Source organism: Diplodia seriata (genome assembly GCF_021436955.1).
Source record: "Diplodia seriata strain FDS-637 chromosome Unknown scaffold_5, whole genome shotgun sequence".
NCBI classification, from domain to species: Eukaryota; Fungi; Ascomycota; class Dothideomycetes; order Botryosphaeriales; family Botryosphaeriaceae; genus Diplodia; species Diplodia seriata.
The window spans coordinates 2,267,815-2,280,263 of record NW_027117312.1 but is presented as its reverse complement, the minus strand read 5'-3'; the positions used below and the strand labels follow the sequence as shown (position 1 = coordinate 2,280,263).

Below are 12,449 nucleotides of genomic sequence, written 5' to 3'. Positions count from 1 at the left end.
ACATATACTGTCTGCGGGTTGGAGTAAACCTACAAGGTCTCAATCTCTACACGACGGCTGTCAGCTGATTGTCTAGATTCAGAGGCAGCGCAGTGGGTTGCAAAAAAGAATCGACCCCTCAGTGTCCCGCAACATTCTTGCAACGTAGGTAGTCGGAGCAAATATCTGGACGTGGATGGAAGTTTCTTTACAAACACTCCAGACATAGTATCCGTTACCCACGTGAGTAGAATGAAATGTCTCTGCGAGACAGGTGCAGGTGGGATTAATTCTCTTGCAACCTAGCTCGTACCTTTCTTCACGAATTCGGCCCTCTCGATTCCCCGCTTGATCTTCTCTTCGTCTCTCAACCCCGACTGGCTCGCAAAGGCCTTGTGGAGGCGTGTCCGGAAGAAGTCGTAGCCCATGGGGTACTCCCTGCCGAGGTACAGCAACTCTACGTCGGATCAGCACTTGATCGCGCATTGTGCCAGCAGAGTCAATTCACCCTTGTAGATCCGGATGACCTGATGGCGCAATCCCGGGTTGATTGAGGACATTGTTGGGCGGCTGCAGATCGATTAGGACAGTGGCGCAGGCAGCTCGAAGAGAAAGCGAGCGGACGCAGGAGGTTTGGGGGATGAAGTTGCTTTTCCGGAAGAGGGCTGACGTCGTGGATGCCGCGGGGCCGAGGAAGCGTGGCTGGCGGGTCCTGTCCTGTCCCTTGCGCGACTTCCCCGCGGGACGTGTCCATCAGTCTGAACCAACGTGCAGCGGCCCCTAGTATCACTGTTCGTGTCGCATTTCGCCATTGACACTCCTTTCCCCGACCATGAGACACTCTGCCGCCCGCCCGCTGCTCGCGCATCTCACGCCGCCTCTTCCGGTATACCGACGGCTTCCTTGTGCATACTACTCTTCCGCATCTGGCGATCCATCTGCACCTCCTGCCGCTTCATTGAGCCCGAAATGGCTCTCGGATGTCAAACACCGTATCGGAAAGTGCATTACATTTGGGTTGAAGCCTGAACAGACTCATGCTGCCGGCGACATGCTGAAGGAGCTGGCTCGCGATTGGAGGGAGCTTGTCGCGGGGAGCGAAGGGTTCTTGACGGAAAGGAGCAGGAGGGGACTCTATCGGCAGGAGGTCGTGTGGGGAGAAATGGTCCGCACCTCTCCCCCTCACGGCAAGCAATGGCAGAACACAGGCTGATGAGTATTTTTCGGGCGGTGCGCAGGATAGCATGGTGAGTCACAGTAATCCTGAGCTCGATTCTAAACAGATAGCGCTGACTGGGGTTCGCAAAGGGTATGCGCCGATACCACTGTACGGGTCTAGGTTTATTGACACGCTGCAGGTCATGTCAATAATGTCGTCTACAACCGGTACGCAGAGTCGGCGCGCGTCAACTGGGGGCTCAATTTCGCCAATGTCCACGACCCAGCCCACCGGAAAGAATGGGGGGAAATCATGACCCCGAAGGCAGACGGACTCATCCTGCGAAGTATCCGAACTGACTACAAGTTTGTGCGTACTTCTGCTTCGGGCGCATGTTTGCGCGTCCTTCTTATCTTCGGCCGATGGGCATCTGCGTGCTGACTGCACTCGACCTCTCCCAGCCGATGACTTATCCAGATCGTGTAACCGTGTTACACAAGCTGCGCTCTCAGCCTACGGATGAAACAGACTCTTTCATTCTGGATGTCGTCATCCTCTCCGAGCGGCACCGCCGGCCAGCCGCACGGTGTGTAGAGGACATTGTCGTGTATGATTACCGGCGGGGCAGGAAGACCCCTCTTAAGCCATTCATGCTGAGGCAATTTCGGGAGACGTTTGCGCTGCAGGAGGCGGCCAAAAAGAAGTACAGCGAGAGGGTGGCCTTGTTGTTAAAGCAGGTTAGGGCGCTGGAAACGTCCAGCTGGGACCGGCCAGATGCAAAAGAGGACTTTGGCAGCGCCAGCGCTTGAATGGTGCTAAAGCCTTACAAAGCAGAGCTGGCTCTCTATAGTCATCGGCGCGGGCATTCACGTGTACGACGCGGGGTGGAGGAGTAGCGATTGGGCAGATCTCTAAGCAGCTATATCGGGCATAGATTATGAGAGCTCTGTGCGTGGGATGACTTCAGTTCAACGGCTCGCGTGCGATGGCGTCGAAACAACACGCCAGGGCGGGAGAGGATTGCGGAGAAGAGCCACAGGCCCAAGCCCGCGCCGCAGGACGAAGCAATCTCGCGCGTGATCAAGAAGTCTTGACTGTCCACACTGCAGGACCCACTGCGGGCTGACAGTCGCGCGGAAGGGCAGACGCAGACAGGCCATTTGTGAATTTTCACGGTGATCTTTACCCAAGAGCCTGTTTAAGCATCTGGGATCAAGGGGCAGCAGGGCCAGCAGCTAGTCCCGTTCGGCGGCAGTCGGCGTCCTGGCAAGCCCGGCGCCGGGCTCCTATTCGACGGGCAATCTCACGATAGACGGCCGCTCTTGGTGCTCTGCGCTGGGCGGGGCAGCCGCTGCGCGCGAATCGCTGGCGATGCAGTCTGTCCTCGGCAGTCACGATCGCCTGATGGAGGCCGCCGATGCGCTGGAGGTTGATCCGCCGTGGTTGGCCGTGTGCAATAAGGCGCTGCTAGGCCGTATCCGTCTGGCAAGCCTTCCGCGATCGACGCTGCGCCGGCGACTCGTTAGGCGTCATGTGCTTCCGAGCGGCGGCCGGGAGTTTCTGCGCTGGCCGTGGAGCGAGGGCGAGAGCGTCGCATGCGAGCCCTCAGCTTGCCTTAGGGCGCTGCGAGCGTGGGCGCTGCAGGCATGGGCCGGCGGGTGCGGGCGACGAGCTTGTTTCGCGGTGGTGCAAACCTAGTCTTTGGGGGCGCTAGGCCGTGGATGCGCTTCTACGCAAATCGCCAGGCCTGTAGCGCAGCCTAGCGCAGTCATGGCCCTCTGCTGTCTCGTTTCAAAAACCTTCCGCTCCATCGCTCCCACGGCACCGCTCCTGTCAGCGACACCCACGCCCCGCCCACCCACCGTCCCCCCACCGGACCCTGATTCTTCTCTTCCTGCGGTTCTGTTCCTGCGCCGGGCTCAGAGGGCACCTCGTCGAGCCGGCCCTGGGACCTGAAGCCGTCACCGCGGCCCGCTGATGCCACCGAAGGGCAAGAGGAACGCGGCGAACACACACGACAAGCGGCATGAGAACGGCCTCGCGGCGCCCGGAAAGCGCATCCCCAAGCAGCGCTCCAATCCCGCTCTCAACGGCCACGCAAATGGAAAGCCCCCGCAGAGCTCTCCGCCGTTGCCGCCGCCAGACCTAAGCACCAACCCCAGCTGCCCGGCTCCTGGCAATGCCCCAGTGCACGCGACCCTCCCGGACACACAGATGCCAGACGACCGGCGCCCGTTGCATGCGAGGGGCCGCGCTGTCTCCGAGGCCTCCCACGACGCGTCCGACGCTGGCTCTGTTGAGCCCCAGAACGGCTCCGCCGATGGACACTCGCGCCTGTCGCTGCACCGCGCCGCCGTGCACCAGCACCGCAGCCAGGTGGGCCACAAGGGCAGCTCCGCTTCTACGGCCATGACCATCATCTCCTCGTGCCCCGTGTGGGATGTCGTCGCCATCCTCATCATCCTTCTGCAGCTGCCCTCGACCGTTCTCACCGTCATTCATTTGCTTTTCGCTACACTCACATTCGTGCCTCCGAGCAGCACCGCTTCGCTGTCCAGCCTCCCTAGCTTCAGCGAGGTCTTCAAGGGATCACAAGGCATGCCGTCTCTGGGCACCATCGTGCTCTGTGATCTGTTTGCCTTGATCATATGGGGTTTCCTTCCCATGTTCGCCCAAGGCGTGGCCTTCGACCTTGCTCAGGCCGTCATCGCGATCTCGCTGGGAGGCGCCGCCGCCGGAAAAGGTGGCGTCTCGCAGAGCGTACTCGTTTGCGGAGGCATCATTTTCTTTTCTCACGCATATCGTCATCGTACCATCCGCACCTACGTCCTCCGCTACCTCCATTTCGTATTGTCCAGGGGCGGATTCGATATCTTTACCCCTCCCTCCTCCGATTCGATTTATCCGGAGTCCGCACACGTGTCCCACGGCTGGCCGCGCTCCGTGCTAGGATTGCATATTTTGTCGCAGGGAATACTCCGCCTTGGCCGGCGTTGGTTTATAGCCAAGCAAGACCGGCTCCCGACAACAACGTCGAATAGAAGGACCGATGTCGACACAGCGGCAGCTCCCCAACTGCCCCGTTCTATTCCGGACTCCGGGATAGACAGCAGCACTGGTGCGGCAGCCGATGGCCGGCATCCGGGGCCTTCTCCGTCAGGCGTTGATGGTCGAGAGAGATCTTTCAGTTCTGTTTCTAAGAAAAAGAAAAGGCAGGCGACTCAGGTTCGGAGTCAACAACCTTTTTGGGCCGCTATTGCGAGCACAAAAGTTACTTTTTGGAAGGAAGTGCAACAGAGCAGCGAGTCTGCCGACGGTCATGAGGCGAATTCAACGGACATTAATCACATTGGCAACGCTCATTTCAAAACTGGGGAGGATAGGGTATGGATTCTGGATGTCGGCGCAACGGAGATCTCGTTTGGTGCTAGCGTGGTAGAAAAGAGTACGGTGAAGGGAAATGGAGGAGAGGAGCAGGAGTCAAGCCTTGGAGCAGGCATCGACAAGTCGAAGCCGTTCTACGTACGTCTCAATGGCACTAATTGGGCGTCCACGTACATCGTTTCGGCCGGTCAGGATCCAAAGGCGGGTGATGGGGCATCTAGGATGTGGTCAGGCAAGATCTTCGGCCTCACGTCGCAGCAGAACTACAAGTGCGAATTCGTCAGGACGGATGATCGGACCACTATACATTCTACCAGTCTTATCACCCAGGCTGCTCCAAGCGCCGAGCAAGGTATGTCCTCCTTACAGGCTATCTGTGATTGTCCGTCTGATCACTCTTGGATAGCTTCGGCTGTTTCTCCCCCAGCGCATCAGACCCTACGACCGCAGTCTCCCAGAACCCTGCTTCGGAATAATGTCACCAATCTTGAACACGAGCTCCAGGAATTGAAGATCCAGCAAAAGCGCAACCAGAGATCGCATGGCAAGGCCCTTGCGGCGGCGAAAAAAGAAGTCGACGTGGTGGAAGGCAAGATACAGACCTCGGGTGGCAACGACGACCGGTTGAAGCAAAAGAAAAGACAGCTGTCCGAGGCGATTCGTCAAGCAGAGGAAGCAGCTTCGGACATGTCTTCTCACAACTCAAACCTGGCCAACATTCCAGAGGAAGACCTAACGGAGTTCCAGACCGAGGAACGTAAATGGCGCCGGGAAAAGGACCGCTTGACTGCCGCTACTGAGGAGTACGAGCGCTGCAAAGCTGAGGTTGACAAGGAAGTTTCCAATGCTGAGTCCGAGTACGCTTCGATTGTGAAGAAACGCGAACGTCTCCAGGCCAGGCAATCCAAGCTCAATGAGCAGCACGAGCGCCTCAGTTCGCTTAATGCGCAGGATCAGGACGCGCAGGCACGGAAACTCAATGAACGCGCGGCGTTGATGGCCACACGGGCTCAGCACGAGTCCCAATACCTTGGTCAAATCATCAACAACGAGCACAACGCCATGGACATCCAAAACAAGACCATGTACATCAACCAGCAGATTCAGCATCTGCAGGCGATGCTCCAGCAGCCGCAGAACCCCAGCCCGCCGTCCGTTCCGACCACGCCTGAAGGCCCACTCCCTGGAACCACCGGGTCCACCTCGCACAACAACTACACGCCGGTGTTCCAATTCCCGCCACTTGCCGGACAGATTAATGGCACGCCCAGTTCTATTCATCGCGAAGGCCGAGGCCGGTCAAGTTCCATGCTCTCTGACATGTCTGGCTTCACTGATCACAATGTCGACCCACCACCGGCCTATGCGCCCATTGCTGCACCTAACTTTTCCTTTGCCCCCGGCGCCTTTGGCAACGGTCAGTTCGGCGCGTTCAACGCACCGATGGTGAACGGGACCAAGGCGCGTAAGGGCAGCAGCGGCAGCAGTGGTGGCAGCGGCACAGGCTCAGGGAGTGGCAGTGCGCCAGGCAGCCAGAGAGACCCGACCAGTCCCGTGAATAAGACGTCTAGTCCAGTTGGTTCCGCGACTGTGCCTGTGGGGCCTGGTGTTGTCGGTGGTCCCTAACGCGCGTGCACGTTCTCCATTGTTGCTCCATGCACCGAGTAGTTTTGACTTGAGTAGATAGCCTTTGTGGGAAATGCATCCGTTGTTTCCGTTTCCTTTCTACATGGCGCATCTTGCTTGTGACTTTGGTGTGAACTTAGTTCACGGTTGGAGGGCATACGTCATCTGCCGAGGATTCCGACGCTGGTGTCCCATTTCGGACAGGTAAGGCAGTGCGATTGTCTGTCTAGTCACCACAATCGTGCTTATGCATGGTCAATAATCCTAACCTTGGTTGCTTTGTCCACCGGCGTCCTGTAAGCTGAGTCTGGCAGCTGGCTTCGTTTGCGTGGTTCTGATGGCCGTGTTCCGCTAGCTCGTTCCAACGTACGGACCGTCAGCACAGCTCAGTGCCGCTGATTCACGGCCCCTTTCGAAGAGGGCATATCACTATACACGCAAGCTGAGTCGGGTATGAACTCTACATGAGTTCAAAAGCGGCAGCCTGGAAATCGTGTTTGCGAAACGGTACGGCCGCTCCTGCAAACATTTTAGCAACGGCATTAGTGCTTCTACGCAGCAAATGGCATGATGCACGGGAAAGAGCGTGCCAGCACTTCATGCAGGACTGTTACGTTGACTAGTGGTAGTTTCTAGAGAGCACGCGGAAACCGTCGGTCGTAGGGGCTCGGCAGCTTCTCCACATTGCCTCGCATCAAAGCTTCAGCCGAGCTCGAGCTTCCAACACCTTCACAACATGCCGCCAGTACTCAACCGCGCGCCGCTCTTCGCGCGCACTCTCCTGCGCAATGTGCCTGTCAACTTCCGGGCAAGCTCGAGCTCTGCTCAGCCCCTGATCAAGCTCACCAACATCCCCGCACCCCATAGCGGCACCATTCGCGTGCTCTCGCTGAACCGGCCCGAGGCTCGCAATGCCATCTCAAAGGCTCTGCTCTCAGAGCTCATCCAGCATGTCAATGCCATCCACGGCGAGGGCACCAAGCCGACCACGCGCGCCCTCGTTATCGCCAGCGAGATCGACACCAGTTTCTGCGCTGGCGCAGACCTGAAGGAGCGCGCGACCTTCACCCAGGACGAGTACGCCCGCACCCGCCATTAAACCCAGCGAGCGTGGGAATCATACTGATGATGCCATCTTGATTGACCAGGACGGCCGATTTCCTGTCAAAGCTACGCGGCGCCTTCAACTCCCTCTCCCAACTGCCGGTGCCCACCATCTCGGCCGTCTCGTCGCTCGCATTCGGCGGCGGCCTCGAGCTCGCCCTCACGACGCACCTGCGTGTCTTCAGCAGCAACGCCGTTGTCGCGCTGCCAGAGACACGGCTCGGCATCATACCCGGGGCTGGCGGCACATACCGGCTGCCCGCGCTGGTCGGGTTGAACCGCGCGCGCGACCTCGTCCTGACCGGACGTCGCGTCGGCGGCCCGGAGGCGTACTTCATAGGCCTGTGCGACCGGCTTGTGCAAGTGTTGCCGGAGGAGATTGGTCAGGAGGGAGTTGCGCGGAAGAAGGTGCTGGATGAGGCCGTGAGGGTCGCCATGGAAATCTGCGAGGGTGCGCCCATTGCCATCAGGGCCGCGTTGGCAGCGGTTGAGGGCTGTGCTGGCGGAGAGGCGGTGGAGAATGAGATGTATGGGGCTGTCGTGGACACAGAGGATAGGTACGAGGCTCTTGCGGCATTCAGAGAGAAGAGAAAGCCGGTCTTCAAGGGCAGGTAAGCCTGAGAGCTGCAAATGCCTGTAAATGATCAATTGGCACCTGCTTCTCGCCGCGCATATATTCCGGCAATGCACTGCGGGCGTGGTAGCCATTCGCAGCCATTGAACGTGTTCGTACTCGAACGAATAAAGCTGCACTTGCCGGTACCTGGCGGCAGCCGCCGGTTTAGGCAGGCTTCGGCGCAGAGAGAGACATAGCCCCAAAAGAAGACGGGCCAGGAACAGCCGAGAACGTGTCTCGAAACCGGAGAGCAGGACGGGCGGACTGCGCAAAGGCCGAGCGAGCCGGTGGGGTTCTGAGGTGGCCCCGTGGCGGGGTCGCAAGCGGCGGGCAGGGATGTGACGTGGGATGGACGAAGGCCCCGAGAGTCCGACTTGATAATCAGCGACCCAAGCCTCACCGCGCGACTTCTTCCTGACTCCTGCCTGCCGCGCTCGCCATGTCCACCCGTCTGCTGCTGTACTCATAATGCTCTGCTGAACGAATCTCCGCCCTGCCTCCGCCATGTCAGGCAACCCCTTCCGCCGCTCCCAACCGCCGCCTGCGCTGCATCCTGCCAGCGCCGACGCATCCCGCGCACCCGCCAAACAGTGGTCTGCCGCCGACCAAAAGCGTAGGGCCTGTCCAGTCCAACTGCCCTGCCTGCCAGCATCATGTTGACCCATTGTCCACAGCGCCCGCGCGGACAAAGAAGCACGTTCGTCTAGCATCCCCCCCGGCCTCTCCGCCGGAACCGTCCAGTCCGGAAGTAGACAACAACCTCGCGAGACGCTTGAGCGCCGCTCACCATGCTGGCTCTCCGCCGCCGTCCGCGGACACTACCGGCGACCCTGGCGGTATTGCTCATGCGCTGTCCGACGATAGCACCCTCGACCAAGACTCCCCGGACGACGATGCGCCGCTGAAGCCTGCAAGCGGCGACACGCTCCCGCGCTTCTCAGGCATACCCAACCCGTTTGAGCGCACCTTGGCAAGCATCGAACCTTCCACACACCAAAAGGACGTCGAGTCAGAAAAGACCGACTCGAGCGGGGAAAAGATGGCAGGTCACAAGACGAAGGGATCCATGGATGTGGACTCTTTCAAAAAGCTGCTTATGACCGGCAGCGCTGATGCCACTCCTTCCGATGGATCTACAACCACGGAAGCACAGCCAAAGGCAAACGTCCATATAGGCGGCGATACCAGCAGTGGGACTGATGCCTCCTCCGCCTCCAGGAACTCTATGTTTGATTCAGTCCTTCGGGCCCACGACGACTCTCGCCAGAGTTCTTACGAGAGGACCTCATTTGATGGCGGCAACCGAGACGACCAGTCGACGCTCATCGGCGCAGAGCAAACGCGGCCGAAGCCGAAGCCGCCGCCCCCGAAACACAGGCACGGCAAATCCATAACACGAGCACCACAGACCGTCTCATTCTCTGATTTTTCTCCATCGCTCTCCTCTCCGACCACGAAGCCCGATGGCCCAAAGCGAACACCTTCAAACGGACAGAAACCGCTCCCTCCGCGGCCCCGCGTCCCTTCAGGGCAGAAACAGAAGGATCCTCCTTCACCACTACCACCGCCAGAGTCACCGGCATCCTCGGATGAAGCGACTGAAAGTTCTCCACCTGTCAAAATCCCGGAGCTTTCTGCGCCACAGCGGCGCAAACCCCCAACCCCACCTCTGGCTCGGCGGCAGAGCCAGCTCAAGTCGTCCGATGCACGTTCGCGGAGCAATTCGGCCGCAAAGGGGTCGTCCCAACCAGAAACGCCCCTCTCATCCACAGAGCAAGTTCCCACCACGTCAACCGCACAATCCACCACCTTCAACAAACCGCCGCCGCCCCCACCTACCCGCCGTTCCGGCGCTAGTTCTTCGTCGATTGCGGACCTCAATGCCAATGCGGTGAGCCGATCTTCATCCCGCCGCTCTACCGCCAGCTCCATGCACAATCCCTCCCTAAGCATCCGTACCAATCGTCTTTCAGGCTCTGCGCTCGACATGGCCAGTCCGACTGTCAGTGGTCCTGCCCCTCCCCCTCCCCCTCCCCGCCGTGGCAGCAGCAAGAGTAGTTTCGAAATGCAGCGCCCTAGCGCTAGTGTATTAGCAGCCGCCGCAGGTGGAAGTAGGCGAACGAGCGGCGAGTTCAAGAGCAGGAGTCGGACGGCAAGCGGCGCAAGTGAGAGGGCGTTGGGTGAATACGCTGTGAAGGAGGAGGACTTGACGAACTCGAACGGTTCGATTGGCGCTAATGCTGCGGGTGATGCTGGAGGGATGGATATGCTGAGTGAGTTGGACAAGCTACAGCAAGAAATCGAGGCCTTACGGCAGAAGTCGACCACGAAGGCGTAGTTCACCGACCGAGACTTGGAGTAAGCGGCATTGGAATGGATTTGCTTGGCTTGGCTTGGCTACAGGAGTAGCAACTGATCATGGTACAGCGCGTGTGTTTATGTCATTGGATGGTATAGCCGAAGTGTCGAGTCCTATTGCATTGTTCCATTGTCTTCTCTCGGTACGTGTGTCCCCCTTGTCTCATATTGTCTCCCCTATTACAGACTCCCCTCCGTCAATGCTTGATCATGTGATTCCTGCCGTCGTCCCAAGCTACGCCGAAGGAGAGCGCAGGCGTATCGGATTAGTTGCCCCCCTTCGTTGGCGTTAGAAAGAGCATCATCGCGAGAGAGGAGAAGAGCACGACATGCTTCTTCTGTTTTTCCTCCGCTCGTTCCTGCTTCGAATTTTTCCATCCAATTCCATTTCTTTCCCTTTTCCGTCTCTTTAGCGGTACGAATTGCGCATATCAATGATGTGCGTGGGGTCAATGAGAAGAAGAATTCTCTCATGCTTCCTTTCTAATATGCAAATGAATGAGATTCTTCTGTGTTGTACATTAGCTGAAGCATAATGAACAGTGATAAGTAGCAGCACGTTTACAATTCGCCAAAGAGCCCTTTCCCATTCGTGTTTCATCTAGACGTAGGGACAAGCTGTCGAATCTTCCGCTTTGTTTTTAATTCTGTAGGTATCGCAAGTTCCCTGCGACATCTTTGCGCTCTATATCTACGTCTGTCTCTGGTGTTTGATTGCTCCCTGTACCCATGGATATTCGTAATAACTACTTTAGCCTTTCCCCTCCTTATCCAACGACGATGTCACCTACAGACAACGCGGTCCATAGAACAAGTCAAATCCCATCTTCCGCCTTCGCAATTCTACCGCTTTCACGTATAAACGCCCCACCCCGTCTCCGCCCCGAACCACCTCCGCGCCAGCCGAGATCCACTGTCCGTAGGCTGGCTGAAAGCGATGCGCTCTTTGAGCGGACCCTTGCGTTCCTCGCCGCCACCACCATCATTTTCTTCGCAACGGTAGGCGCAGAAATCGCGGGCAGCGGCATCGAGAAGCGCAATGGCGATGCCATGCCGCCGGTGCAACGACGAGACCCAGATACGCGAGATGCCGAGGTCGGCTGGGTGCGTGATGGACGAGAATGTGAGCGTTCTAGGAGTAGTTGGCGTGGTTGTTATCGTTGTTGAAGGACAGTCGGATGAAGCGCCAGTAGAAGGTTCAGTAGCGTCCGTCGAGCCTGTCTGGTCTTCTGATGTTTTTGTGCTTGCCACAGTTGTCGTCTGGGCTTGGCTCGAGCCGTTCTCGGGTACATCTACGACGCGGTACGCTTCGGTGATGCGCTCAGCAAGGCAAAGGCCTACGCATTTCGAGCCTCTAATGTAGAGGTATGCCTTGAAACGATCCGCGCGCATCACATCCACCCCGCGTGTTCTGTTCCTGCCGGTTCCATTGGTTCCATTGGTTCCGGCACCCTTCTGCGGCTTAGACTCGATTTCCGTGTCAATGCCCGCACTTATGTTGTTCCTCACGTGCTCCCCTTTTCGTGTATGCTTATTCCCCGCATTCTCCTCAACAGCAACCTGGCCCCACAGCTCATGGTCCGGGATCTCCACCGCTCCCAGCTCCCTCTCTACAACGTCCAACACCCTCCTCACCCTCGTTCTCGCCGCCACCTTTTCCCTCCTCCCCACGACAACCACAAAATCCCCATCTACACCCTTCTCCCAGACAATCTCCCCCGCTCCTCTACCCTTTTCCGCACTTCTCGCAAAGAACCCTTTGCCCACGTCCACTCCGCCAACGTTCATCGCATGGAAACGCTTGTGCAACGCCGCGTCCTCCGCGTTCGACGGCACGTACGCCATCCCGCACGTCTTGCACATGCGCTGGACAGGGGCAACGCCGAGATCGAGCTGGAGCTGCGTTAGGCGTGGTTGCCGCTGCTGCGGAAGTTTCTCCTTGCTGCTCGTCTTGTCATCTGAGGGTGCCGTAACTTGTATTGCTGACGGTGATGCCATTTTGGTTCGGGCATTGCCGGTATTGCGGTGTCCGGCTAGTGGCTGCGGGCCGGCCGTTGTCGCTGTCATTGTTGCTGCTTCTCTGCGCGCGAAGAACGAGAAGGTGGGTTTACGCATTGGCAGCGGGAGCGGAGACGTGGGCTCGACGGTTGCTTCGACTGTTGGAGGTGGTGGAGAAGAAGGTGGCGTTGACGAGCGTAGTGCGGCGCTGGTGGTGGTGTGGAG

The 12,449-nt window shown here is 58.4% G+C and overlaps 5 protein-coding genes across 5 annotated transcripts; 3 read left to right on the top strand and 2 right to left on the bottom strand.

Annotated features, from left to right (window-relative positions):
- Positions 1 to 29: 29 nt before the first annotated feature.
- On the bottom strand, positions 30 to 539 carry SLS55_005681 (uncharacterized protein; the record flags this gene model as incomplete). The annotated part of the gene is made up of 3 exons (XM_066777125.1): positions 30 to 46; positions 293 to 436; positions 488 to 539. 3 exons carry the CDS (start codon positions 537 to 539, stop codon positions 30 to 32), a joined length of 213 nt encoding a protein of 70 aa, XP_066632967.1.
- A 2,576-nt stretch (positions 540 to 3,115) lies between these two features.
- SLS55_005680 (uncharacterized protein) lies at positions 3,116 to 6,148 on the top strand (the record flags this gene model as incomplete). Its single annotated transcript, XM_066777124.1, has 3 exons — positions 3,116 to 3,985; positions 4,424 to 4,874; positions 4,929 to 6,148. The coding sequence occupies 3 exons, from the start codon at positions 3,116 to 3,118 to the stop codon at positions 6,146 to 6,148; spliced, it is 2,541 nt and encodes an 846-aa protein (XP_066632966.1).
- A 736-nt stretch (positions 6,149 to 6,884) lies between these two features.
- On the top strand, positions 6,885 to 7,867 carry SLS55_005679 (uncharacterized protein; the record flags this gene model as incomplete). Its single annotated transcript, XM_066777123.1, has 2 exons — positions 6,885 to 7,225; positions 7,297 to 7,867. 2 exons carry the CDS (start codon positions 6,885 to 6,887, stop codon positions 7,865 to 7,867), a joined length of 912 nt encoding a protein of 303 aa, XP_066632965.1.
- A 1,988-nt stretch (positions 7,868 to 9,855) lies between these two features.
- Positions 9,856 to 10,206, top strand: SLS55_005678 (uncharacterized protein; the record flags this gene model as incomplete). Its single annotated transcript, XM_066777122.1, has 2 exons — positions 9,856 to 9,862; positions 9,974 to 10,206. 2 exons carry the CDS (start codon positions 9,856 to 9,858, stop codon positions 10,204 to 10,206), a joined length of 240 nt encoding a protein of 79 aa, XP_066632964.1.
- An 872-nt stretch (positions 10,207 to 11,078) lies between these two features.
- SLS55_005677 (uncharacterized protein) lies at positions 11,079 to 12,224 on the bottom strand (the record flags this gene model as incomplete). The annotated part of the gene is made up of 1 exon (XM_066777121.1): positions 11,079 to 12,224. One exon carries the CDS (start codon positions 12,222 to 12,224, stop codon positions 11,079 to 11,081), a length of 1,146 nt encoding a protein of 381 aa, XP_066632963.1.
- Between the last annotated feature and the right edge of the window lie 225 nt (positions 12,225 to 12,449).